The 25099-nt window shown below is 41.4% G+C and overlaps 1 protein-coding gene across 2 annotated transcripts; it reads left to right on the top strand.

Moving 5' to 3' along the window:
• The first annotated feature begins 7518 nt into the window (after window positions 1-7518).
• On the top strand, window positions 7519-24758 carry LAMP2 (lysosomal associated membrane protein 2). Of its 2 annotated transcripts, none has more exons than XM_083797735.1 (9): window positions 7519-7677; window positions 12554-12672; window positions 13158-13371; window positions 14017-14178; window positions 14965-15182; window positions 16518-16637; window positions 16920-16995; window positions 17431-17598; window positions 22650-24758. In XM_083797735.1, the coding sequence occupies exons 1-9, from the start codon at window positions 7602-7604 to the stop codon at window positions 22790-22792; spliced, it is 1296 nt and encodes a 431-aa protein (XP_083653861.1). In that variant the 5' UTR covers window positions 7519-7601; the 3' UTR covers window positions 22793-24758. The 2 variants fall into 2 exon arrangements, with proteins under 2 accessions (XP_083653861.1, XP_083653862.1); XM_083797736.1 differs by lacking the exon at window positions 22650-24758 and adding an exon at window positions 18882-21311.
• Window positions 24759-25099: the final 341 nt, after the last annotated feature.

Genomic DNA, 25099 nt, shown 5'->3' with positions numbered 1-25099 from the left:
ATAAACTCTTGTGTAAAATGCCTTCTTACTCAAATTTCTGTATGTTGGGCTTACTAATGTTTCTGGCTTCTTTAAAATCTTTAGCTTGTGCTTTGATAGCAAAATACCCGTTTGCTATTTAAATATAATGAGTAGTTCCTTTTTCATTTCAGTCATTAAAATCCCTTGACTTTTCTAAACCAGAAATGGTACAAAAACACCAAATGTGGTGGCCTGTTGCTAGTAGAGGAGGCTACTCTCCTGGTGTATGTCTGGCCTTAAAGGTGAGAGCACTATTCCTGGTCTCCCAGTGCATTTAGTGATTTTTCTAATGGTTCTGGCACAGTCATTGGAGTAAAGGCTAGGGCTTCTCTTGTTGGTGATGGCTGATTGGGCCAGCTCCTATTTTTTCTTCAGCCATTTGGAACTGTCAGACTAAATCTGAGCAGAATTTGCTGGGAATATCTTCAGCCCAGCCTCTCCTAATGCAGGTGTTCTGGGGACAGGTGGGGAGATGCGAGGTGGTTTTGCTTTTGGAGCACTTGAGAGGTAGTTTGAAAGCACAGATAACTGCAGGGAGGCAAGTGATGATTCTTCCAAGCAGTTCTCTTGAAGATGCATATACTGTAGGGAGGCTGACCTTGCACAGCACTGCCGTGATCACAAAACAGTCCTAGTGGGTGGCATTTTAAAATAGATATGGTAAATGTCTTCCACTAATGCTGCTCAAGTGACTTTTTTTCTGTTATAGCTTGGAGACATCTAAATGCATGGCATGTTTCTTCCAGTAACAATTTCTTCTTAAAAAGAATATTTCCTACTTCCTACGTTCTCCACAATCCTACAGAATTTTGTTTAAAAAAAATAAATAATCCTACAAAAGCAGATTGATAGTTGGAGACTGATGGATCTTCTGTCTATTCCCTCTGAACAAAAGCAGTAAATACTCCTATTACAGTAAACCACAGTGCATTTCATAAAGTAATCCCTCCTGATTTTGAATTCAACTGCGAAGAGAAGCAACAGATGTTGATCTACCTACAATGGAGCAGTTATTTCTTCTGGTTAAGTAACTTTGCTTCCTCATACAAGGCTGTCTTTCAGATATCTCTTAGATCTTGCCTTGCTGCTGCTTACCGGACATTAAGTATTAAGTATACACAAAGTGTCAAAGGTAACTTTCTAAAATGAAGTAGCATGTGGCAGTGCCATATAAAGCTCCTTTTTTAAGGGTGGTAGCTGATATCCAGCAAATACTACATTTTTAGTGACGACTGTTTAGCTTAACTCCTGAAATCAATCAGATGTTTCAGCTTGAAATATCTGTATTTTATAATAGGGATGTCACTAGGTGTTCTGTGTTAAAAGTTAAAATTACTTGGGCATTTTATTATGAAAGATTGGCTTTTCTAAACAAGTGTAAGTCTAGAGGCTCTGCTCCACCTAACAATGTTTTCAGTAAAAAGGAGATTGTAGGAGGCATAGCCTTGGTGCAGCATAGCCACTGTGCTTCTGCAGCAGGGAGAGAGCATGAGAGTATGCTGCAGCTAAGATTATAAGGAATGGACTTCTTTTTACCATGTGGAAAGGGGAAGTAGTTCTAATACCTACTGAACTATTGGTGCTGGATTCTTAGCAATATGTTCACTTTGTGTTGCTTTTTTCCCCCCTCTCAGAGAAAGCCTCACATGAAATCACAATGTGCATTTTGCTCACACTTGTGTGGTCTCTGAAGTTTGAAGTATATCTGATAGCTGTTTTTGACAATGTTCACAAAAAGGTTACCTTTCTCTAAAACAGCCCCCTGTCTACGGGAAGGAAATGTTCCCCTCAGTGCCAGCTGCAGGCTCCCAGCAGCACAGCTCTGTTCGTGTCTGCTGAAGGCCATGTCTGGCGCTGTGTCAGGCCCTGCTCAGCTGGGTGCATGCTGGGAAGGAGGCAGGGGCTGGGAACAATGCTACAAGGAGTGCCAAGAGCTGCCTGCTCACAGGTAAGCTGGAGCCTGGCCCCAGCTCCAGTAGGGCCTGCTCTATGCTACATCGAACTGGTTCTGCGAGCGGAGCGTTGCAATGCTGCCACTCGCCCGCAATGGCGATGTTCTGCATGGCCCTTGCCTCCTTTCTTGCTGTTTTTATTCCTGCAGCAGCTGCTGCTTCAGACCCTAGCTCCAAAGGCACAAAGCAGATCTGCAGCCTCAAACTCCAAGAGTATTGGTGGGATAGGGCAGTGCAAGGTACGAGCTCAGGCTTTGCCAGCCCAAGCCTGCTTGCTCTGCCGGGGCTGGGAACAGGCCAGGCATGATGGAGCGCTGGAGCCCTGCAGTAGCACCCCCATAATATAACAGCTCTGTGATATATAGTTTCCCTTCCAACCCTGTACTTTAGATGCAGCTTCCTGCTTGAGTTTGAAACTTCCTGCTGAAATTTCTCCGAAAAAGCGTGTTTTCTGTAAGAGTGGAAGTGGGAGATGCCCTCTGTGCAAAGCCAGGCTTCTTCACAAAATAGTTTCTTCTCTGAAGCTGACGCACGTATCTCCAGAAAGTCAGCCATCTATGTAGATAAAAATGCAAAAGGGAGAGTACTGACATTTGCTCTACTTTGCTCTTACAAGCACAAAGAATACACTGAGTCGTTAGTCCATCTATTGAAAAATAAGTTTGTTTTTCCACATCAAACAGATTTAAATCTTGAAAACCTCACAAAATGTGTAAATCTCATCTCCTGCCACCTCCCAACAGCTGATCACTGTGCCACTCATCACCAGCAGCAGCTGGTGGGTGCTCCTGTGTGTAACATGGTACTGCAAACCAGTGACAGCAGCATCAGGGCTGGCAGCAGTGGGACAGCAAAGCAGCACCTGCTGCACCTGTATCGTGCTCGCTTCCTAAGATCTGCTTACAGGCACAATATCCCAGCCAGCGCAGGATTCAAATGGTGTTTTGAGTGTGTTTGAATAACATGCCTGTGGCCAAATGCCTTCTCCCCTACCTTTGCTTCTCCCTCTGAGCTGGGAGTGTGCTTTCCCAGCAGTGTCACAACACGAGCTGGCAGAGGGCTTTTGCAGGAAGTTTTGCAGCTGTGTCCTGCAGCCTGGTCTCTGATCCCTTCACCTCAGCACAAAGGTTTCTTTTTTTGGCATTCCACGTGATTGCCCCAGTCTTGACTCAGCAGTTTGCTGGCGCAGCAGCATTTAATGGTTTGGTTTCCTACCACCACCTCCTCCAGAAAAGGAGCCGCTCAGAAACACCGCCATCTGCTCAGAGCGAGACTGAACCGCAGCTTTCTTACATTTTTGGATAGCAATCAATTATTTCAGGGCTCCAGCAGCAGAGCTCCTGGGAGTCACACGTTTCCAATAACATACACAGCTGAAGCGCTTCAGCTGCCAGCTCTGCTGGACAATGTTTATTCTTCATTAAAGTGCCCAGGCGCAGCAAATCCCTATTCCACTGCCCAGCACAAGGAATGGGGCTGCACAAGAAGGAAAACCTCAGTGAGCAGCTGTATCCCTCACAGTGGTCAGTGCAGCCCCACATTTCATCCACCCACAAGTGGCTCTGTGACCACCTTGCCGTGCCAGCCTCTCCCTGCTCTGCTCCTCCCTTGCACAGTGGTGCCAAAGCCTTCCCCTGCCTCCCACAGAAGCATCTCTGGAAAAGACATGCAAAATAGCATGTTGTTTAAGCAAGTTTCTAAAAGATTGAATAAAAACACATTAGAATAAAGCAGTAACTACTGCACGTCCTAGATATTTTTTTCTTTTTGCACAAGCTGTACTCTTCTGCACCATGGATCAGAAGCATTAGGTTACTCGGTGCTCTGTTAAACACCAAACACTTTGCTTTGACCATCCATCGAGTTTTGCAAGTCTCCAGATTAAGAAAAATCTGATTACAAACCTAATATCCAACCAGCTGAAACTGCTAAAGGATTCACACAGGATTAAGCAGATGCTGGGCATCAAGCATATGACATGAATGAAAGCCATAAAACAGCCTATATGTTTGAAATTAGGCATGAATTTATATGCCTTGATGAAACAAATTCTAAATAAATAATGTATCGCAGATGTCTTCAGTACATGTCAATACCTTCTTAAAACTACTGACATCAAACTTGCAGTAAAAATGTAATGCTGTACAGAAACACTGCAGTCCTCGTGTTCAAATCCAGCAGTAAATGGAAGGAATGTCTTTCAAAAACAGGATCAGCTTGCCATCCACCAGTGGCTCTCAAAATCATGCCAAATGCAAAATCATTTCTCTAGTAAGCAAAAGGGAAGGCGTTTTTTTCTGCATCATGGTCATAATTGTTCAGGCCTCTATCATTAGAGGAAAACAGGTGACCACAAGAGCAGGATCTTGTGTTACTGGGGTCCAGCTTTCACATAAATGCCACCATCTTTAAGTTGCCACGATGCACAAATTAATTATTCACAACAAATAAGAAGTAATGAATATTTGTCAGAGCTTGAATCCTACCAGTACTGAACATACCAGCTTTCCACAGAATTTAAGAGAAATCAAACAACCTCTGACCCCAGCCAGTACAATTTTTTTCTAAGGAAAGCTGGAGGGTTTGTTAACAGAGAGAGAGGAGCACAGTTCATTTTTTTCCTTCCAGAGCTACCAACAGAAGACAGGCTTTGGGAACTGCCCAAAAATGCTCCCTTTAGGGAGAATACTGCCAAAACCAAGCTTCTGTCAGTTGGCTGGGCCAGAGGAGAGTATCACTATGCAAGAGCACACTGCTTTGCAAAACCCCAAACAACCCTTGTGGATAACCACCATGTTCAGACACATGAAGCATGTAGGTTTTGCTGAGCTAACTCCAAGACGGCCCCTGTCCTCTTGCAACTCCAGCTTTCTGCTAGTTACTCTTACAGCCAGTTTGGGGCTAACTTCATGGCAAAAAGAATTAGGCCCATACGTTGTTTTCCGTAGCTCCAGGGGAGGAACCGTCCTCTCATTTATCCTGATTGATACAGCAAGCAAGAAGTAAACTCCTGAATAAAAAGTACATACAACACATCACGGTAAAATGGCATAACACCACAAAATGCATGTGGAAAGTGGTTGCATAGCAAGGATGGAAACACAGGGAGGGTAAAGCAACCAGGTGTTGCAACAAGCAAAGAGATGAATCTGTGTTCTGATATTAATGAAGATATTTCTGGTGCAAAATAATGTATTTCTCACTGTACTAAGTTATATAAACTGGTTTTTAATCCTACACCAGTTGCTAATTTCAGTCTGTGTTACTGAACAGAAACCGATTCACTTGTTATGGTATCTGCCATTTCATTTCACATTTCCCTAAATTGCTGTAACGGAAACAAAGTAATCGGTCTGCCCTTTACTTGTGCAGAACTTCTTGTAATTTCGGTCTGTTTCCTAGTGCAAAGCAAAAGATCAAAAATGTTCAGGATTCTTCACTCAGAACAAGGGGATATTTGAATACAGCAATGTTTATAAATAAAGCTACATGTCCTGAAGTCAATGTTCCAGTTAACACAAAATACAACATTCCAGCACACAAAGTGCCTGAAACATACCAAACATTTTCTCCTCCTTCTATTAATTAAAGCCCAATTATGTCTCTATCCTAATATTCAAATCCTCTTAATGTAATTGCTCCTAACTCCCTGAGACACCACTCTTTATAGACAGGACTTTGCACCAAAGCAATGAAGCATGAGGAAATGTAAAAGCACCAGAGGCAGGGCCCTCCCAAGCCTCTGAAACGTCCTGTTCTTCACAACAGAACTGAGAAAGATGAAAGACTTGCTACTTTCAGAATTAGTGGTTTTAGCTCTGATGCTGTTACCTGATGCTCCCCTGCAGCCTGCAACAAGTGCTGGCTCGGGTATGCAGTTTATTTTGGTAGGTAACTTTTCTGTAAATTAAGCCCAAAGGCTGAATAAAAAAATATACTATTTCTGTGTATTTTGAAATGACATGAATTTTGATGTTCACACACAAGATGTTTAGGCAGATGTACCTACACGTATGTATACACACAGTAGGTTGGTTCTAGGAGAACTCGTGAATCACAGCAAGAAATGTAAAGAAACAGAGAACAAATCTGACCACACAAGCACTTAAGCATGGATCCCCCATAGCACAACTCACTATTTTCAGTGGTGATCCTGCCTTGCCAGGTGTTGTTTTGCGGTGCTTTTTGGAAAAATACAAAGTATTTTACCATGGAGAAGTATGGTATTACAAGTACACAATGGAGAATATTTAACTGACCTTTCACCACCAATTGCATTATTTCTACTTCCTCAGGACTTCATACCGCTTTCCTGTCTACACCATCTATACTCCCACTGTCTCCTTGTATCAGATTAATGTGTTTTATTGTCCTTGAAGAGAGCTGTCATTTTCTTTTCTCATGACTGGGCATGTCTCCTAGTTCCTGACTATTCAGATAGGATTTGCAGTTTTCCTCCAGCACCAGATGCAGGAACATCTTATTCCAGGAGAGCCTTTCCTTGCTGGACCCAGAGCTCCTGCTTACTCAGAGCATCCTCCTGCCATTGCTTTTTCTGTCTCCCAGTCTCAGTCTCTTCTTCTTCCCCATATCTCACTTCTTTGCCAGACCAGTCTTGTCTTCTTTTCATTTTATTTTTTCTCTTTTCTCCCCTAATCAATACTCTGCAGGCCACAGTCCAGCATACACCACACTTTATACCTTCATCCAGCCTCAAGTCAAGCAGGTTTCTTGCCTTCCCTGCCTTCCTACCCCACTGTCCTTTCCCCAGGTTTACACCAGGCAGCCGCTTTCTCCCACTTTCGCTCTGCATTTTGGCATCAACAAAACCAGCAGCAAAGCATCCCAGTTCTCGGTGCCGGTGCCAAACCCCACCCCGCTCAGCGGAGGCAATTACGGGAAATGTTTCTGTCCAGTCATCGCACCAGCTTGCCAGCACTGAATCTGCTCCAGCATTAGGAACACAAATACCCCCCAAAAGCTGTGGCTGCTGCCTGTGGGGCACGCAATGGATCTACCACCACCCTGGCAAGGCAGCTGGAAATGGGGGCACCACACAGAGCACTGTGGCCACCATTTCGTGACGAGAAGCCTTGCTCACGCATCTTACGCTCTTGCCATGCCTGCCCTGCTACCCAACTTCAGTGTTTTGTTTTAGCTCATTTCTCACCCCTTTATTACTTTATTTAACACGGCAGGTGTTTTAAAGCTTTATTTTTTTGCAGTGAACACCTCTGTATGGGGTGGCCTAGTGGGTGCACCTTCCCTCAGCTCTCCTCACGCAACCCAGCCTCCCCTGAGGCGCAGGCCGCGGCTTTGACGCCGGGCACAAAACATCTTTTCCCTCAGCCTCGCTTCTGGAAGGGGCTCAGATGCGCCCAGAAACACCTTTCCCTTCTGCATGGGAAAGGCGAGCACGGACAGAAACCCCTCACGCTCCCCACACGAGGAAGAAGTGGGATCGTGCCGCGGAAAGTCCCGCCCGCTCGCCCGCCTCACGGGCGGCAGGCTCTCCGTCCGCGAACCACAGCACCGAGCCGCGCCCCTCCCCTCACATGACCGGTGGCGAGGCTCTTGCCGCGCCCGCCTCCCTCACTCGACCCTCGGCAGAGCGCCTGGGCCGGCAGCATGGAGACGCGCCGGGGCCCCGCCGCCCTGCTCCCCCTCTCCCGGCTGCTGCTGCTGCTGCTGCTGGGCGCCTCCGGTGAGCGGGGGGGAGGAGGGGGGGAGCACGTGACGAGGGCAACGGCCGTGCGCGAGGGGCGGGGGGGGGGTCGCGCGCTCCTTGTCTCACGGGGCCCCGGCTGAGGGGAGACGGCGGCGGGGCGAGGAGTTGAGGGGGGCGCTCGGTACGGCCCCGGTGCCTGAGCCTCCGGGGGGCTGCGGAGGAACCGAGGGGGTGTGTGCGGTCCCCGGCTGCCGCCCTGTGTGTGAGCAGCCTTCTGACGCAGCTTCGGGCCGCTCCCTCGTAGGGGCTGTTGTAATACTTGTGCTTTTTTTTTTTCCTCCTCACGAAAAATAAATAAATAAATAAATGGTTCGTTCAAGTGGTGCTGATGCGGTTTTATATCTTTATAGCTGTGCGCTTATATGTTTTTTTTTGTTTTGTTTTTTTGAGGCGGGATCTCCCTCACAGGCTGCTCTGGAAGCATGGAGCATGCTGCCCAGAGCTGCCCTGCTCTTGTGAAGCTGGCCTTCTGGCAGTGGCCTTGTCAGCCTCTGCTTCCTTCCCCGTGTTGGTTAATGCTCTACCTGCTCTATTAAAAGGTCTTACGCCTAAATGCTAACTTCAGCAACTTTCTGCAGTTGCATTAAGTGGCAGGCCGTGCTACAGCTTCCTGGTTGAGTGGGTGCCTTTATAATACAGACAGCGAAGTGTGTATATATATATATATATATATCACACCTTTATACACTATATACATGTTTACAAATGATTACGCTGACCAATTTGTAAAAAGACAGATTCGTCTCCCAATAAATGTAACCTACCTTTTTATTATCGTGGGTTTTACTGTCTCCAGCACTGTTATGCAAGCAAAGCATGTGAGGAGGCAATTTGATCCTTAGGTTTTGTGAAGAGTAGCTCTCGTGCTTTTGGTGCCTCTGTTTTCCAGATTACATATTATAAATTTAGCGGTTAATGTAGTCCATTGCTATGCTAGTGCTTCTTGCCAGGTGTAAGTTACCTTTGCACACCTGACTTTTGAATGCATCCTCTAATCAGTTATTTAACAGTAGAACAAATGCTTTATAAAGCAGGGATCGTGTATTTTTTTCTGTCATCTGGAAAGAAGTTGTGCTGGACAAAACATATTTTTCCAGTTGTCATTAGCTGCTGCTGATGTAACTAAGTAGGTCAGGGTGTGCAAGGTGCATGTGTGTATTGGAATTATCTGTGTTGGTCCAGTCTACCCCGTGAAGTTGCTTAGTGTAGGATTTCTCCATTTCTCTTTACTGTTGCATCTAATAAAACCTATGCAGAAATATCCCCTTTGGAGAAGTTATTTGCAAGCTAATTTCTGTGTAAATAAAACAGTCTGTGTGCTACTTCTGATTAGGGCCCACTTTATTCTGAGGATATTTTCAGTCTCTGTAAGTATTGCTGTCTCTTCGCTGCTGTCACTTGCTAACCCATAGCACAGAATGTCACACCTCAGTTACAGCATTCTATACTTGTGTGCCTTTTTATGAAGGTGAAAAAGACGTGCCGTGTAAAATAACACGGAAAAAATTTAAAAATAAAATCACAGCATTACAAAGCAAATTACTGAAGCATCGTTATCAAGCTCCTTTTGATTTATACTATTCTGGGGTTGTGGTAAAATAATTACGTCCTGCACGTACCAGGCATTATGGCTCAGTGGGGGTGTTTAAGACGGCAGGTGGTGTGACCTATAGATGTGTGTATATGGCTGTCCTGGCTAGGTTGCAGTTGTTTCCAAAAACCTAAGGTTTGGCCACGTTCCTTCTGAAATGAGACTGGGCAGTAATGCAGAGCTGGTGCTCAGGTGCAGTAACAAATACCTCCTTAAACGAAGAGGGAGAGTTTTATATTTCGTGTTGCTGGAACTCTAAGCTGCCTCTTGGCAACAAGTGTGTGCTCTATGGGAGTAGATCGCAAAGCTGTTATCTCTTGGTTGCACCATAGAGCTATGTGCAAACCTTGCCTGGGAAGTAGATGCACTGCCTGTGTCTGTACAGTATGGGTGCTGTGGATGTCTAACAATCTCCTGCGTAGAAATTAGTGAAAATAGGGATTCAGATGTATGGGTATTCTTCATGTGCTGTTAGTCATTTTATTTGTTTGCTGTCAGTCTGAAAGTGAGCTGGGTTCTGCTCTGCCCACAGTCAGAATTTTATTCAGTGGTTAGGTGGCAGAGGAAAGTAAATATTACAAAATTTTGAGAAACAGCAAGTGTTGTGGATGGTGGAAATAACATTCAGAACCGTCTTTTGATTTATTGGATTGCATTCTCCTTTTCTTCAGTTACTTCCCAGGTCTAAGTGTAAAGTTTTACAGTTAGTTAGGGTCAGCATCTGTGCAGATACTAAATGGAGAACTTTCAAGTGCTGTAGAAAGATCTGCAGGCTTCAATGGATCACACAGAAATGCCGCATACAGCAGATTATTGCAGGAAAGTGGGAATGTATGGTAGCCCTAAGGATTTTCGGGAGTAAAAGTCCAACTGTTTTTGTTTCTGGCGTCTCCAGGCAGCCATCCGTGAGCAACAAACTTCAAAGGTCTGCGCAGAAAGGAGTTGCTTTCTTTGAGTTGTCTCCTCCTCCTGTTTGTACCTGGCAGGTTTTACATCTACCTAGTACTGCTGGTTTTGGCAGGGGATGGGGAATAGGGTAGTTCATGAATATTTAGGTGTTGTTTATCTTTAGCGTTTTTAAGTAGAAACTTCCAGAAACTTGAAAAATATCCCGAGAGAGTAATAGTTCCAGTTCTGTCAAAATTGTTTTTGTTCAAATTGATGGTCTGAAGAAATAATAGATTAAAACAGATAAACAGAGAAATTGTGTGATACAAAACATCTTCTGCTTCATTTTTTAATGCCAGAATGATGCTTTGTCCTTCTGACATAGTCTGTAATTGTTGTGAGAGCATTGTATAGTTCTGCAGTGTTGAAGCTCTAGCTTCTACATGTTCTCGGATCTCACTCCAAATTCAGCCAGCCACGTTTCCTGCTCTCCCACTGGAAAGAAGCAATGCTCATGCTTCCAGCTGCCAATGCTGCCCATGCTGCTCTTCTCTTGTGCTGAAGCTGTTACGCCAAGCAATCACAGTGATACCAAAACAACTTTCCCCGATGGTAGAGGGTGCAGGTGAGCTACTATGGGCTGCGTTGCTGGAGGCAGTAGCCTGAAGTTCTGGTGTACCCTTTCAGCTTTTAAGGGAGGGAGGACATCCTTTTGAGACCACACACTGAGTGCTGTTGAAGGCTGATCAGTCATTGATCAGAAAAGTATTGCTTAGCAAAACATGCAGGCGCTGAGGGCAGGAGGAAGCAAGCTCGATGGTGCAACAGAACCCAAATTTTGGTTGTGGGTTTTCATTTCCTGTCAATGACTGAGGAGGATAGCACGAATATGAAGGTTGCTTCTGTTAGAATGGTAGAGCCCATATTAGTAGGTCAGAAAAAAAATAAAGTGTGACTGTTAGCAACGAGTGGCTTCTTATGGCTCTTTCAGATTATTGAATAAGTCATTTAATGAGCTGATTTAAAGTGGTTGGTGAATTTTCTTCCAGGAAAATGTAGATAACAGGGGCAACAACAATTTGTGTAACGAGAGCAGGGTGCACATTTATGTGCCTACTCTCAACAAATAGAGTATGGCCTCAGTTACTTGACGTGATAGGTAAATGATTTTAACAGGTATTACGCTTCGTCAGGTGGGGTAGTGTATTTGCTGCCACCATCGAAGCTAAAACTCTTTGATATTTGTTGCTTCAAGTTCAAAATAAACCACGTCCAAACCCTAATTTACTGCCTTGTTCTTAGTCCGAAACGTTCTTACAACACGATAGCTACACGAAGGTTATAACACTAATAAATCACTGGTGTGGCATCCAGCACAATTTCCTGTGCTTCAGAGTGGACTTTTCTCCAAGCTCTGCCTTAGATACTTTTTACAGGTGTGCCAGTTTAAGCTTGTCAGTGTACATAGAGTTTTGAGTTCCAGACAGCATCAACAATGCAAGCTGCAGTTTAGTGTTGTGACAGCCAACTGACTTGTGTACTGAACTTGGTATTGCTGCTAGAGGAGAGAACCTGTATGGGGCAGGGAGGAAATCCTCTAATATTGAGGTAGAACATGAAGCTAGTTGTGCAGTATTGTGTGTTAGAGGATGAAGAAACTCAGATGGCTGTTGAAGAGAACTGTGTGGTCGTAATTACTGTATGTTTAAGGAAGGTTGCCTGATAAACATGAACCTGAGGTTAGTCAGGATTGATTCTTTTGATCCTTCTGATCTATCTGTTCTAGAGAGATGTGGCAGACGAGAAATTGCAGACAAAAGCAAATGAAAACTGGCTATGGGGAAATCCCCCTGTTGAGAGTCAGACTGGGTTAAAAATCCAGCAACTATAAAAAGTTCTCTAAGATCTTAAATGGAATTTAGCTTCCATGTACCTTGAGCCAGAAATCGTGGAAACACAATGAGGGCACGCCAGCGTCTTCTCTTAGAGGTCAACTTGGGTCGTACCACTGATGAAACATGTCAAATAGTTTGGAGACTGGTCTACAAGCACTACTTTGTTTCAAATGTGGTTTTTGTGCAATTCAATTTACTCAGTTTCAGTCACCAGAAAGCGAATGCTGATTTAGACAATTAGTTTTCGTCAGGTAAGTAGACTATAAAACATCCTCTCAATTTTTATCTAGCCTTGATAACGTCATGGTGGGCTTCCTGGTTTTTACATTTGTCACAAGTTCACTGACTCTCATTGTCTGGCAAATTGAATCCAGACCTGAAATAATTTACCCTACTACTTTGTAATGAATCATTCTCCTAAGTGCTTCTAGAAAATGAAGTAAAATCTGTCTTACTAGCTAATAATCCTATCTTACAGGTTTTTTCCAGTCCTATGCAGTGGAAGTAGATGTAAAGGATGCCTCTAACGTTACGTGCTTGTATGCACAATGGATGATGAAATTCTTGATAAAATATGAAACAAACAGTAGTGATTATGTAAGTATCTGAAGCTAACTTTCATTGAGAAATGCATTTTGCCTTGGATAAAACTTTTAAGTACTCTCTTGTATTTAGTTTGTTGATTTTCTTGACGAAGTCAGTTAAGAATACTCCTAAACATGCATTTTGAAACAAAGCATAAGTTCTCGATTAATAATACAAATAACTGACAAGTGCCCTATTGTATTTATGTAGAAGGCATAGTGGTCAGACTTGGTGGAGTTTGTTTATCAATGTAGTAGTGTTCTTAACACAAACAGTAAATGCTCAGCGTAGCTGAGATGTTCATCCAAGTGAGATTTGTACTTTTGTCCTCAAATCTGATGTGGCTCCTCCCTGATACCGGACTCATATAGGTTATTGTACAAAATTGTGAAAAAGAACATTGCACAAGATTATTTTAGCCTATTCCCAGGACGTTTGTAACACCATCACGGGGAAGAATTGTTATCTGAAAACATTTAAAACTTTTTTTCTTCTAGAAAAATGCAAGTTTGGATTTGCCATCTAACGTGACACACGATGGAAGTGTCTGTGGCAATGACACACAAGCTGCACTTCTGGCAATACAGTTTGGAGATGGTCACTCTTGGAGTGTTAACTTTACAGAAACTAACGAAACTTACCAGGCTGACTTTATCACATTTACCTACAACACCAATGATGCTGCTGTATTTCCTGATGCTAAAAGAAAAGGTAGTATCCAGTGCAGAATCTTGCGTACAAAACAGTCTCAGGTCGTATCTCACGTACCTGACCTTGCTAGGCTTCTTCAAAATTTTAAGTATTAAGAGTGTATCTAGTGACTTTGATGCCGTGTGCTGCCCAACTGTTGCTCAGAGTACTTGCGTTCTGGATAAGAATGCCAACTAGTTAGCTTAACTAAATCTAGTAGTGCCTCTAAACAGAAAGGAAGGGGAATGTTAACCATTTGAACAGCCTTGATTGGTGTGCTGCTAGTACGTAACAAGTATATGGAAGACTTATTTCTTTGTGCACTATTTCACCTTCCACCTAGTGAAACAATGCGGTGTTAGGCTTTCTTTCTACTAATGCCTACTAATAATAGGGTTTTTTTCTTGAAAAAAAATAATAAATAGGTAAGAGAGTTCTCCTTTCTAATGACTTCTCTAGTTCCGGAAGCTTGGTTACTTCTCAGCAGTACTTAGTACCCTGGGTCAGGACACGTGGGTAAAACATTCAGGAGAGGATAGGATTGTTAAACATAACTCCCATTTGTTCTCTCTTATTTTTAATACTATGGAATTATAGATAATGTGACACTGCCTATAAATGTTCTTGTTGTAAACAAGGTATTAAAATATTTGTGCTTGTTTGTAGGACCTGTTACAGTTGTCGTAAAGGATTCTATGCATCCAGTTCAACTAAATAATGTCTTCGTGTGTCATCATACTACCTCTTTTGAAGCAGAAAATGTAACGCAGTTTTTCTGGAATATTACTATGCAGCCTTTTGTTCAGAATGGCACAATTGGTAAAACAGGTGAGCTTTTCAAATTGTGAGTGAGCATTTTTGTATTGCATTTTAGTGCAGGGACCGAAGTCCTGTAATACAAAAAAAAATCCAACAGTTCTAAGATGTGCTATATTCGATAATATATAAATATCCTTTATGCCTTTCCTTGTTCCTGGAAAAATAAATTAATAGAGCAGATTTAGCTATATATTGTAAGGTAGATTGTTTTCATGCCAAAGCAACAGTCTAATAAAGTGTGTATTTCAATAATCGGGGTATTAAACACTACAGAACTGTTGTTGTAGACTAGATCATTGGAGCTTCAGGATTTTTAACTCATTGCCTTCTGTTTTCAGTGGTAGATTCTCTGCTTTTAAATAATACGGAGCCTGCTGTAGCTTGTAGTCTCATAGCTCAACTAGTCAGAATAGACTAGTACATTATCCTGCTACCTACAGCTCAGTAGTGTTGTTTACTTAGTTTGAAGCAAGTGTGCATCAATTTTTATAACCACCAAGAGTAATTATCTTTGTGGATGTGTTTCAGTTCAGTGTATCAGAAGTAGTATTGTTTGTGGTACATGGATTTAAATCTGTGGGCATTAATAAAATTTCTTAGAATAAATTGTAGCAGTTAATTGCTTGGCATCCTGTGCCATAGGGCAGAGTTTGAAACTCTTGACTGGGGATTAGCAGATTCCCAGTGGGCTTAGATTTCACCAGAGAAATTGGTATTTGTATTGAACTGACCTCTGGGTCATGAGACTTTAACCACCATTTCTATGCTGAAATTTGTGTTAAAACTTCTTTTCAGAGACTAGATGTCATGCTGATACGCCCACTGCTGCACCTACTGTTGTGCCTACTGCTGCCAATGTAACTACCGCATCCACCACCACTTCATCGCCTGCTCCAACCACTGCTCCCAAACCTGTTGAGAATCCAGTCACAGGAAACTATTCTCTTAAATCTGGAAATAAAACTTGTCTTCTGGCTACTGTGGGGCTGCAGCTGAATGTTTCCCAAGACAAGGTGCCTCTCTTATATTTTAGAATCATAGAAGAGTTTGGGTTGGAAGGGACCTTTGAGACTATGTAGTTTCTACCCACCTGCCATGGGCAGGGACACTTTCCACTAGTCCAGGTTGCTCAAAGCTGCATCCAGCCTGGCCTTGAGCACTTCCAGGGATGGGGCATCCACAGCTTCTCTGGGCAGCCTGTTCCAGTGTCTCACTACCTTCATAGTGAAGAATTACTTCCTTATATCTAATCGGAATTTACCCTCTTTTAGTTTAAAAAAAAAAAAAAAAAAATTTACCCCTTGTTCTATTACTACATTTCCTGGTAAAGTTTTTACCATCTTTCTTGTAGGCTTCCATTAAGTATTGGAAGGCCACAGTAAGGTCTCCTTGGAGCCTTCTCTTCTCCAGGCTGAGCAACCTCAGCTATCTCAGCCCCTCTTCATAGGAGAGGTGCTCTAGCCTTCTGTTCATTTTCATGGTCCTCCTCTGGACCCGCTATCATAGGTCCATGTCTGCCTTGTGCTGGGGGCCCCAGAGCTGAACACAGTGCTCCAGGTGGGATCTTAGGGGAATGGAGTAGAGGGGCAGAAACACCTCCCTCGACCTGCTGGCCCCACTTTTGATGCAGCCCAGGGTACAGTTGCCTTCTGCAAGTGCATGTTGCCGGCTCATTTTGCATTTTCCATCCTTCAGTACCCCCACATCCTTCTTTGTGGGGCTGACCTCAATGCATTTGTCAGTCAGTCTGTACTGGTGTTTGAGATTGCCCTGACCCTGGTGCAGCACCTTGTACTTGGCCTTGTTGATGTACTTGGCCTTTTTGAACCTCATGAAGAAGAGTAGAAAGGTTGTCCAAACTGCTTCTCAGTGTACATGACACCTCTCTGGCATCAGGATAGTTCTGCGGCATGATATGTAATTAGCTTCAAAACCTTACCTGCATTAAACTTAACTGGTTACTGGAAGCACCTCTAAGGTCATGAAAGGCCTGGAACTTTCTTAGCTTCTAAGGCTGTTGAGCCCTGCAGATGCTGTCTTTTCCCCCAGAGGGAGCCAAAGCTAAACTGTTGTTTTAGGAGCACAAAAGAAAAGCCCTGACCTTTGCTTTTTTTTTTTTCATTTTTTTTTTTCTTCTCTCTCAAGTCAGGATGAGATACCACAGGGCAAGTTGTTTGTGTTACCAGCATGTAAATGTAACTCAAACAGCCTTGGTTAGGTAGTAGCCAGACTAGGACTTCATGTTGTCCTCTCCTTCATGACAAGTTCTTCTAGCTTGAGACTGCTGTTGACTGAAATAATAAATTACTGATGTTAGCTGAGCTGCTTTGACATGGTATGTATTTCAGCCTCTTTTGATCAACATCAATCCGAAAACAACTAGTGTGGATGGGACATGTGGGAACACATCAGCTACTCTGAAATTGAACGATGGAAACAGCACATTGATTGATTTCACGTTCATTGTTGTAAGTAACTTCTTTTATTTTTAACTAAGATTTAACTTTTAACAGCATTGCATGATGAGCATTTTTGGTTTAAAAAAACAAACATTTGTAACTTGCTGGTGGTAGGCTGCTCCCATATAGGAAGTGGAAGTGGCAGCTCGCTGCCTCAAGACAAATGGATAACTGGGATAAAGTTGTGGGAAATGTAAGACTGGTAAATGTGATAGGCTTTGGAAAGCATGTGTTACTAAAATTAAAAATGCAGAATGGCACACTGACAGTTGATTCTTGCTTGTTAAACAGAATGCAAGTGCAAGTGTACGAAAATTTTATCTGAAAGAGGTGAATGTTACGCTACTCAACCACCTGAATGGTTCTGGTAAGAGATAATACCTGCCTTAAAGCAAGTGTAAGCTTTAATTCTATGTCTATATCAGTTCCTTCTGAAATAAATACTGCTGGTGCTTACTGTTACTTCCTGCTTTTAAATCTTTAAGTGGGTATGAACCAAGTATCAACCACAAATGGCTACAAAAGTTGCTCTAAACAACAGTGTAGGTTTGTTTTTTCCTAGGCTTCTGCTCATGGAGCCTCTTTTTGATAAATATAAATCAGGTGGGCTTCTGTATCACAGTTCTCAGTAAAATATTTTTTTGAGGTATGAGATAACTGTTGTGTCCACTGTGAAGCTCTTTGTCTTTCTTGGTCCATCTAGATTCAGCTCCTTAGTCTTATGAATGTATTAACATCTTTCTTGCATTTAAAGTGTGTGCAAATTCCTTTTTTTTTTTCTTTTTTCTTCCCCTTTGTTTAGTCATTTTAAATGCAGATAACAACAACTTCAGCAAGTGGGATGCTTTCCTTGGTAATTCCTACATGTGTCGAAAAGAGCAAACTCTTGAGATTAATGAAGATCTTCAAGTACATACTTTTAATCTGTGGGTTCAACCATTCCTCGTGAAGGAAAACAAGTTCGCAATAGGTAAAAGTTCTTTCTTTTTACTTGATTGCTTTTTTGCAACAACTCTTGCAATGCTTGCAAAATTCTTACTTGCTAAAAAGTACTAGAGCTGGACATAAGTACTTTGCTTTTGAAGCTCTTGCCCCACTGGTTTGTTTTTTTTATATACATGGAATGAATTGAACTTCTGAGACTGACATTCCAGGTCAAGGAAGACTGTCAGCTTTGTTCTCATCACTTAAGGAAAAAAAAAAAACAGTCTGCTAATTATGTTGCTCTCCCTCTCAAAGGATCTAGAGACGCTGAAGAGGGACTTAGCATTGCCTTGCACAGTAGGTTAGAAGTTCTCCAACATCTTCTTGACATACATACAGCTTTTTGTAGCTTAAATGTATAAGAACATGGGATAAAACTTTAGTGGAAGACCTTCTTAACACCATTAGGCATTTCTTTTCTTTAGACCTGTGGGTCTAAGGAATAGGAATGTTGGGGAAAAATGAACTGACAGAGCTACTTTTGGAAACAGTCTTGAATATCCAAGACCAAAGAAACAATCCAAAATGATTGTTTGCTGCACTATCCTGATTGTCTGGGGAAAACTGGAATGGTTTAAATGACCTAATTCTTACCCTTTGGTGTAACCTGGTATTCAGACTGTGCTTCATGATAATATTTGTAGATTAATCTGTAGGTAAATAGACTGGGTGCAGATTTTTGAACTGTTTTTCCCCTTAGCGAGAGGTAAGTAACCTCCCTAGATATAAACAGGGTAAACAGTAATTTTACTGTTTACAGTAAGTTTACTGTAATATGCTGTAAAGAGTTAGTCCCATTTTACCTTGTAGTTCCAGTTGCAGCTAGCTGCTTCTTCTTTCTTCTAGCTAGCAATTTCATCTCACTGTAACGTCTCTGTTCTAGATAGGTTCTCAACACCAAATCCAGGTTACTTTATTCTTAATCAGTAAATGTACCAGGCTTGCCTTAAGCATGAAATAGGTAAGCCTGGTTTTGTCTTAGCAGTAGAAGAATGGCTGCTCCATTGTCTAGTACAGACCTTGTGTACATGAAAACTTGTACGCCAGGACAGTTCCTTTAGTTTGTTAGCTTATCAAATGTTCCAAATGATTACAAGGATTAATATATGCTAGTAATACCCATGTGACCTCTACAGTTCTTTTAGCATAAAGATATAATCATACTTGATTTTGAGCATCTTCATATTAAGGAAAATAGATTTTTATACCACACTTGGCAAGTATTCTATCTTTATTTATTCCTTGTTGCAACCTTTCTCTCATCTACAGCCCAGGAGTGTTCGCTGGATGATGACACCATTCTAATCCCAATTGTAGTTGGTGCTGCACTTGCTGGCTTGATTGTCATTATAGTGATTGCTTACATAATTGGCAGAAGAAAAAGCTATGCTGGATATCAAACTTTGTGAATCTAAATGTAATCACTGTTCTGATTTCACTCTAAATGAAGCAAGTGCAAGTCCAAAAAAGCCCCAAACCTTAGGACTAAGTGCTAGCCACGGCAAATTGGAGTTGGGAAACAAAGGGAGAATGTTTATCCCAGATGAAGCAGAACTACATTCTTAGTTTTCCTGCTCCAGAGAAGACGACGTGGGTTTCATAGCTGTTCCGAAGATGTTCATATACCACTATTGGATACATTGCTAGGCTGAGTATTTTATTTTGGAAGAAAAACCACTGGAGTGTTTAGGATTCATTTCCACTTGTTACAAATTGTAGCCTGAAACTAGAACACGTTCTAAACTGATGTGCATTGGGCAATTCCCAGGATTGCATAGGATATGTACTTGCTTCTCCCTTCTGCGTTCCTTACTTGTCATAATTGTCGGTTAAGTTGACAGCATTAGTCACTATGTTGACTCACGTAGTACTTACGGATTGTATGATGCCCAGTAATAACTTTGTTTTTCATAGAGTTGAACTTCAGGCTGGTAATTAAGTGGTGTTTTGAAGTGGCAGCAGTAACTTACTTAGCTTTGACGGAGTTTGAGTAGTTTACTCCTGCCTTGGTGGTTTCAGGAACCATTCCCATACCCTGGCTATACAAACAAAGCGGGTAACGTATGCTTGCCAGGTGGTTGATATGTTGGAAGACTTCAGTGCAGTTTCTAAATGCTTTCCAAAAATAAAAAAAATACTATTAGGCACTGAATTCTTCATCAGTTATATACCTTGGCAATTCCCTGAAATAATTCAACTGAGGCAGGTTTCTGCTAAAGTCATGCAGACTTTTTTTTTTTTCTGGAATCAGTTTAAAGGGAATAACTGGTCTAAATATTCCAGAACTTTAAAGTGCACTTAACTTTATATCATACCTTGCACAGAACTGGTCTGTCTTGTTGCTTTGAATTACCATTGTTTAAAGATGCTTTCATTTAATGAGCCAGTATCTGTTGCTGCAACTTGAGCTGTCTTTAAATCTTCATCTTGAATGGTTCTCTGCTAATCAAAATCCACATAACAACTGTCTGCCATTGGCATCCTCAGTGTTTAATGTACTTTGTGTTTGATTGTTTGCTGTGTACCATTTATTAACGTTAAGAATGCAAAAGCCAAACAAGTTTGAGATAGACAAATTACACCTATTTTTCCTTGCTGTGTGGAAAGGCTAACTAGCTTAAAAAATGCAGTGCAAATGGACTGTTCTTAAGCTGCAGCTCTGTAGAGTCTTAACCCTTGCTGCACTTTTTTTTCTGGCCTCCTTGTGCTGTAATACATAATTTTTACTGCATGGAAAAAAACTCTTTTTCTAAAATGTGTGACCTTTTTGCATATGTCATAACATGAGCTGCCTAAACTAGTCATTTAATGAACATTATGTCTCTTCTTTAGAATGAGTTTAGCTTGCATCAAAACTGGTTTAGTGTTTTATTGGTGTTTTCTAGGCTTGTAGAGATGTCTGTGGCATGTTTGTGTACAGATAATACACTTTCAGTAAAAAGACTTTTTTGGTGAAAACAGTTTTACCTTGACAGTAGCTAAGGAAGCAAGAATGGGTGGATAAAGGTTACTATAGCTTGTAGTCTGCAGCTTGAATTTTGCATCAGTTACTGAATCATTTTAATGAAAGTGGGGAGCTACTATAAGTTTAACCTCAAAACAGGCTTCAAGACTTTACATGTTAATTAAAAACAAAATCAAATAGTGGATCTAATGACTTTATCATATTAATATATCATTAAATGCAGAAGTTCCTATAGATTTTTAGCGTTTTCCTGACTGATGTTCAGTGTCACCAGTTATACGTACATTTCTGTTATGGAGTAGTCACCACACTGTATTCATTTGATCATGTGCATTTTTGATCTTTGCATGATTTCCAAGTGACAAAATAGAAGATTAGTGCAAACTGCTCCTAAAATCCAACAAAACTAAATGCACCTTTGCAAAAACCCGGAGCTTGATCTTTGTTTGCAACTCTACTGGCTGAGAGATTAAAGTGCTCCTAGACCGATGTGCAGATAACTGGTTCAAAAAACATCTAAGTTTCACCTGACTGCCTGTTGTTATAAAACCACTAGTTTTCCTGTATGTATTGCTCCATAGGGAATTGTCAACCCGCTCAACATGTGCTCTAAATAATAAAGATTGTTCTGTTTCTTAAGGAAACTTGTTCATATTTTTTAACCGATTTGAAAACAGACATCTTGTATTACCTTTTTTTAAAGAAAATAAAATAAAGGAGTAAGGCCAACTTAATCAGTCTATATCTGAGATTCTGTTATGTAACTTGTGAAGGTGCTCCTCAAAGAGTCCTTGGTTGCCTGTGTCTTATTGCTTTGTTTTGTAGCACATTCTGCAGTGTGCTTGGGTACAATCCTCTAGCAGAAGACAGCTTGAGAACTAATTGAGACACTGTGTCCCATTCATCATTAGAAATTTGCTTGTAAACTCTTTTGGCAATTGTTGCTCCTTCCAGATAAGATGCCATTACAATTTCATTTTTGCTAGCCATCTTAAACTGGTGTACAGTTGTGAGTAGTTCATTTTTTTATTTTATTTTTTTTAAGTTGTCTTGGAAAATGAAGTAAGTCCCAGCATTTAGCAAGAGTGGGAAAGCATTAGGGACTCTTCAGGGAGCTGGTTAGCAGCTTCATCCTCTAAGGCAGAAGTTATGTTGGTCCTCTCTGTGCTGCCAGTTCTTCTCATAACAGTACTACTAAGCACTTTGGCTTCTTCTGCATCAAGAGAGACACTAGTCTTCTCTTTACCATGCCTCTTGCTGGCCTGTGTTGTGAACTCAATGGTGATATGATGGGAGGAAAAAGTACAATCTAATCACACACCCTTTCTTCTTGATTCTAGCCTGCACTGCATATGCCATCATTACATTAAAGCTACCTTCATGTCTGCTACCTAAAGACAAAATAATGTTAGTACCTTTCTGAAATGTAAGCTGAGGTCAGCTGAAGTGTTTTAATGTGAAGAATAACAAATATTTTAATAGGCTCTTTTTAAAGAGCTTAGCAGTTTCTGTTCCTGAGGCTGTAAATCAAAGTGAACTTAAACTACGATGGGACTGCAGGCATCAAACTGCCATCAGCTTGTCAGTACGTGTCAGTCTGGCTGAGTCTGACAAATCTTGAAACAAGCAGCAATTACTGTTGTCCTATAATAAGCATAAAGGTTTCTTAACTTTTTTTTTGTTTTAGTCAAAGCATTACTATTTTGATTGTAGTTATATCTCCAGTATTGCTCTCTGTCCTGGAGACTTGCAGTTGGTAACTGGTCACTGGAAGCCGCCTGTGTATACAAAGGGTATACAATAATTATAATTCTTTATATAGTAATATACAGATAGCTGCTTTTCAACAACACGTATCATGGAATTATGAATCTGTTAGTATGATGTTTGGGAAGGGGGACTATTGCTACCATATTTTGGGAAGGGGGGAGGAGGACAAGGTTTTCTGGATGACTGTCTTAATGCCCTGATGGGGAAAGGGTAACTGTTCTAAATAATTAGAGGGTGCTTATAGTATTAAATATTTATGTTGAAATGCATTTCTTTTTCAAACTTGCCCTTTTTCTATTTAGCTGAAGACTGCAGCCCAGAGGTGGACAACTTCATTGTACCCATAGCAGTAGGAGCAGCTTTGGGAGGATTAGTTGTCCTAGTACTTATGGCTTACTTTTTTGGCCACAAGAAACACCGTAATGCTGGATACGAGCAATTTTAAAATGGGAAAGTTTAACTTTCTTGAAGCAAATTAATAAAACTGAACTCAAAAGACTCAGAACAGCAGCTTGCTTGCACAGTCAGGCAAATCATAGGTTAAAACTAGCATCTGGCTAAGAACTGATGTGGAATTTATTGTCATGGTTTATGTTTGAACTTTATGACGTGCAGAGTATGTTCTAGTTCTTAATCAACTGATGAATTAATTTCAGTTCTTCTAAAATACTACATTTCAAATTTCAGAATTGTGAAGACATGCAGTGGCACTATAAGAATAAACAGTTTTGTTCTGGTCTGTGGAAACAGCATTTAATATGTGTGCTTGTGGATGTTGAATATTAATGTATATAATCTATCGTGCACTGCAGTTTGTTTTAATTAGTATTGACTGTGCCTTATATACAGTTTACTAAATATGAAAACTGTGCTTTAAGATACCAAGATTTCTGGTCTTTTAGCTTAAAGATGCCATGGTAGTAGTCCTCGAAAAGTTTTTTCAGCTGATGAATGCTTCCTTTTAAAAAGTAAAAACAATAAACACTATGGTGTTCTTTATTGTATAGCCTATACCAATAAAAACATTACAAAGTTTTGGGCTATTAGTTGCGTTTCATGATTGGAATTAAAAGGGAAGCTAGCTTTTTATACCAAGGCTAAAAATCTTGGTAGCCAAGATTTCTGGTTATTTTGAACACAGACGTTCAATCTAATGTGTCTAAAACATTTAACCCTTTTTCTCCTAATGGCCTGAATGTGAAGTCTGTTTATGGTGATGTATGGTTTCCAGGTGGTCTGTTTGGAGACACTTCTTTGAAGCTTCTCACAATTGTACAGTGGCAATATTTAAATAGACGCAAGCCAGCAGCGGTGGCAAACTTAAGAGATGGGATGTTTCTGGTCTTAAACTTTAAACCTTCTTTATCCTGTTAATTTCTTGCAACGGTGCTATATTGTAACATACATTGCAGCAATCTCCTTGCTTTTAAAAAGAGAAAAAGGGAATTTCTGTTGCTGCCTGCTGGGCACACTTCATCCCTAGCAAATTGATTCACGGTATTAATTACCCATTATGCAGCATGTAGTAATTAAATTGTATATGTTAATCCTCAGTGATCAAAGGTATAGCACAATTCACGCTTCTCTTTTAAGATACCTAAATACTTTTTTTAGTAGTCTGAATGTTTTGCAACAGCTCATTGTACAAGGTGCATGTCCCATTCCTCTTCTTTCCACTTTAAAGTGTTGCTCAGCTTGGCAGTCGGTGTCTTCAGAGTGTCAGATCAGTATTTTCAGGTGCTGAGCCCCCCGACGTTCTTGTTTTCCTTTTTACAAACCAAAGGCCTTGCATAGCCTTTCTTTGAAGGTTGGTGGTCACTGTGCTGGACTGTGAGTGAGCTAAATCAAGACAGTAAACTTCCCGTAACTAAGGCTGAATGACACTCAAATGGTTTAAATATCCACTTTAATAGCTGGTAACTTTTGATAAAGCATTGAGTGTGTGCATGATGCTTATTCTGCTCTAAAACTTGAGCACATTCTAAAATAAACTTGAGCAAAAAGGAAATTTCTAAGGAGATGCTTTAAAAGCCTCATAGCCGAACACCCTCGCGGTGCTGAAGCAGGATGCTGACGCTGAATCTCACTGAACATCCCATTTCTTGGCACCACGTGAGTGGAACCCAGCCCTCTCTTGAAACGGGTGAAGAATGCTAAGCTCTGCTTCCATGTGTGCTCCAGGCTGCATTTGAAACAGGATCCCAGCTGTGTTTGCTGATATTTGCATGAGTGTTTGTGTCGGGGAGGAGTTGGTCACATACTTTTCAACTGGTCTGTTGAGAAGCACTGCAGTGTCACAGCTGTCTCCTCTCTTCTGTTGATTTCAGTAAGGTCTGCCTAATTCTCAGCTGACAATGGTAACCCTTTTCTTGTACTTGAATTGAAAATAAATAAAGTTACCCACCCAAAAAGAGTGTCCCTCAGTATTTTCTGCTCAGTGCTTTCAGCATTTGCATCTTGGCTGCCTTTTAAAGTCTCCAGTAAGTTTCTACTTTCAGTTACTTTGTTGCCTTCTCTGTTATCTCTCCATGTCTAAAGCCTAGAGCAGGTTGGTGATTCAAGGGTTTGGGAAATTGCTTGGACAAGACAGCAGTATACCAGTCTGGTTTATGTTCCTTTATTGCTGTTAACTCAGCTGTAATTAGCCAGGTGTAATTAGCTAGTGCATGCTCAGGCTACGGTCTTGTCTTCATGTTTCTAGTATATCTGAGGGGACGGTGCACTAGAGCAAGATGAAAGTTAATGTACAAAT

Source organism: Anser anser (genome assembly GCF_964211835.1).
Source record: "Anser anser genome assembly, chromosome: 13".
Taxonomy (NCBI): Eukaryota; Metazoa; Chordata; class Aves; order Anseriformes; family Anatidae; genus Anser; species Anser anser.
This window is presented reverse-complemented; position numbering and strand designations above follow the sequence as displayed.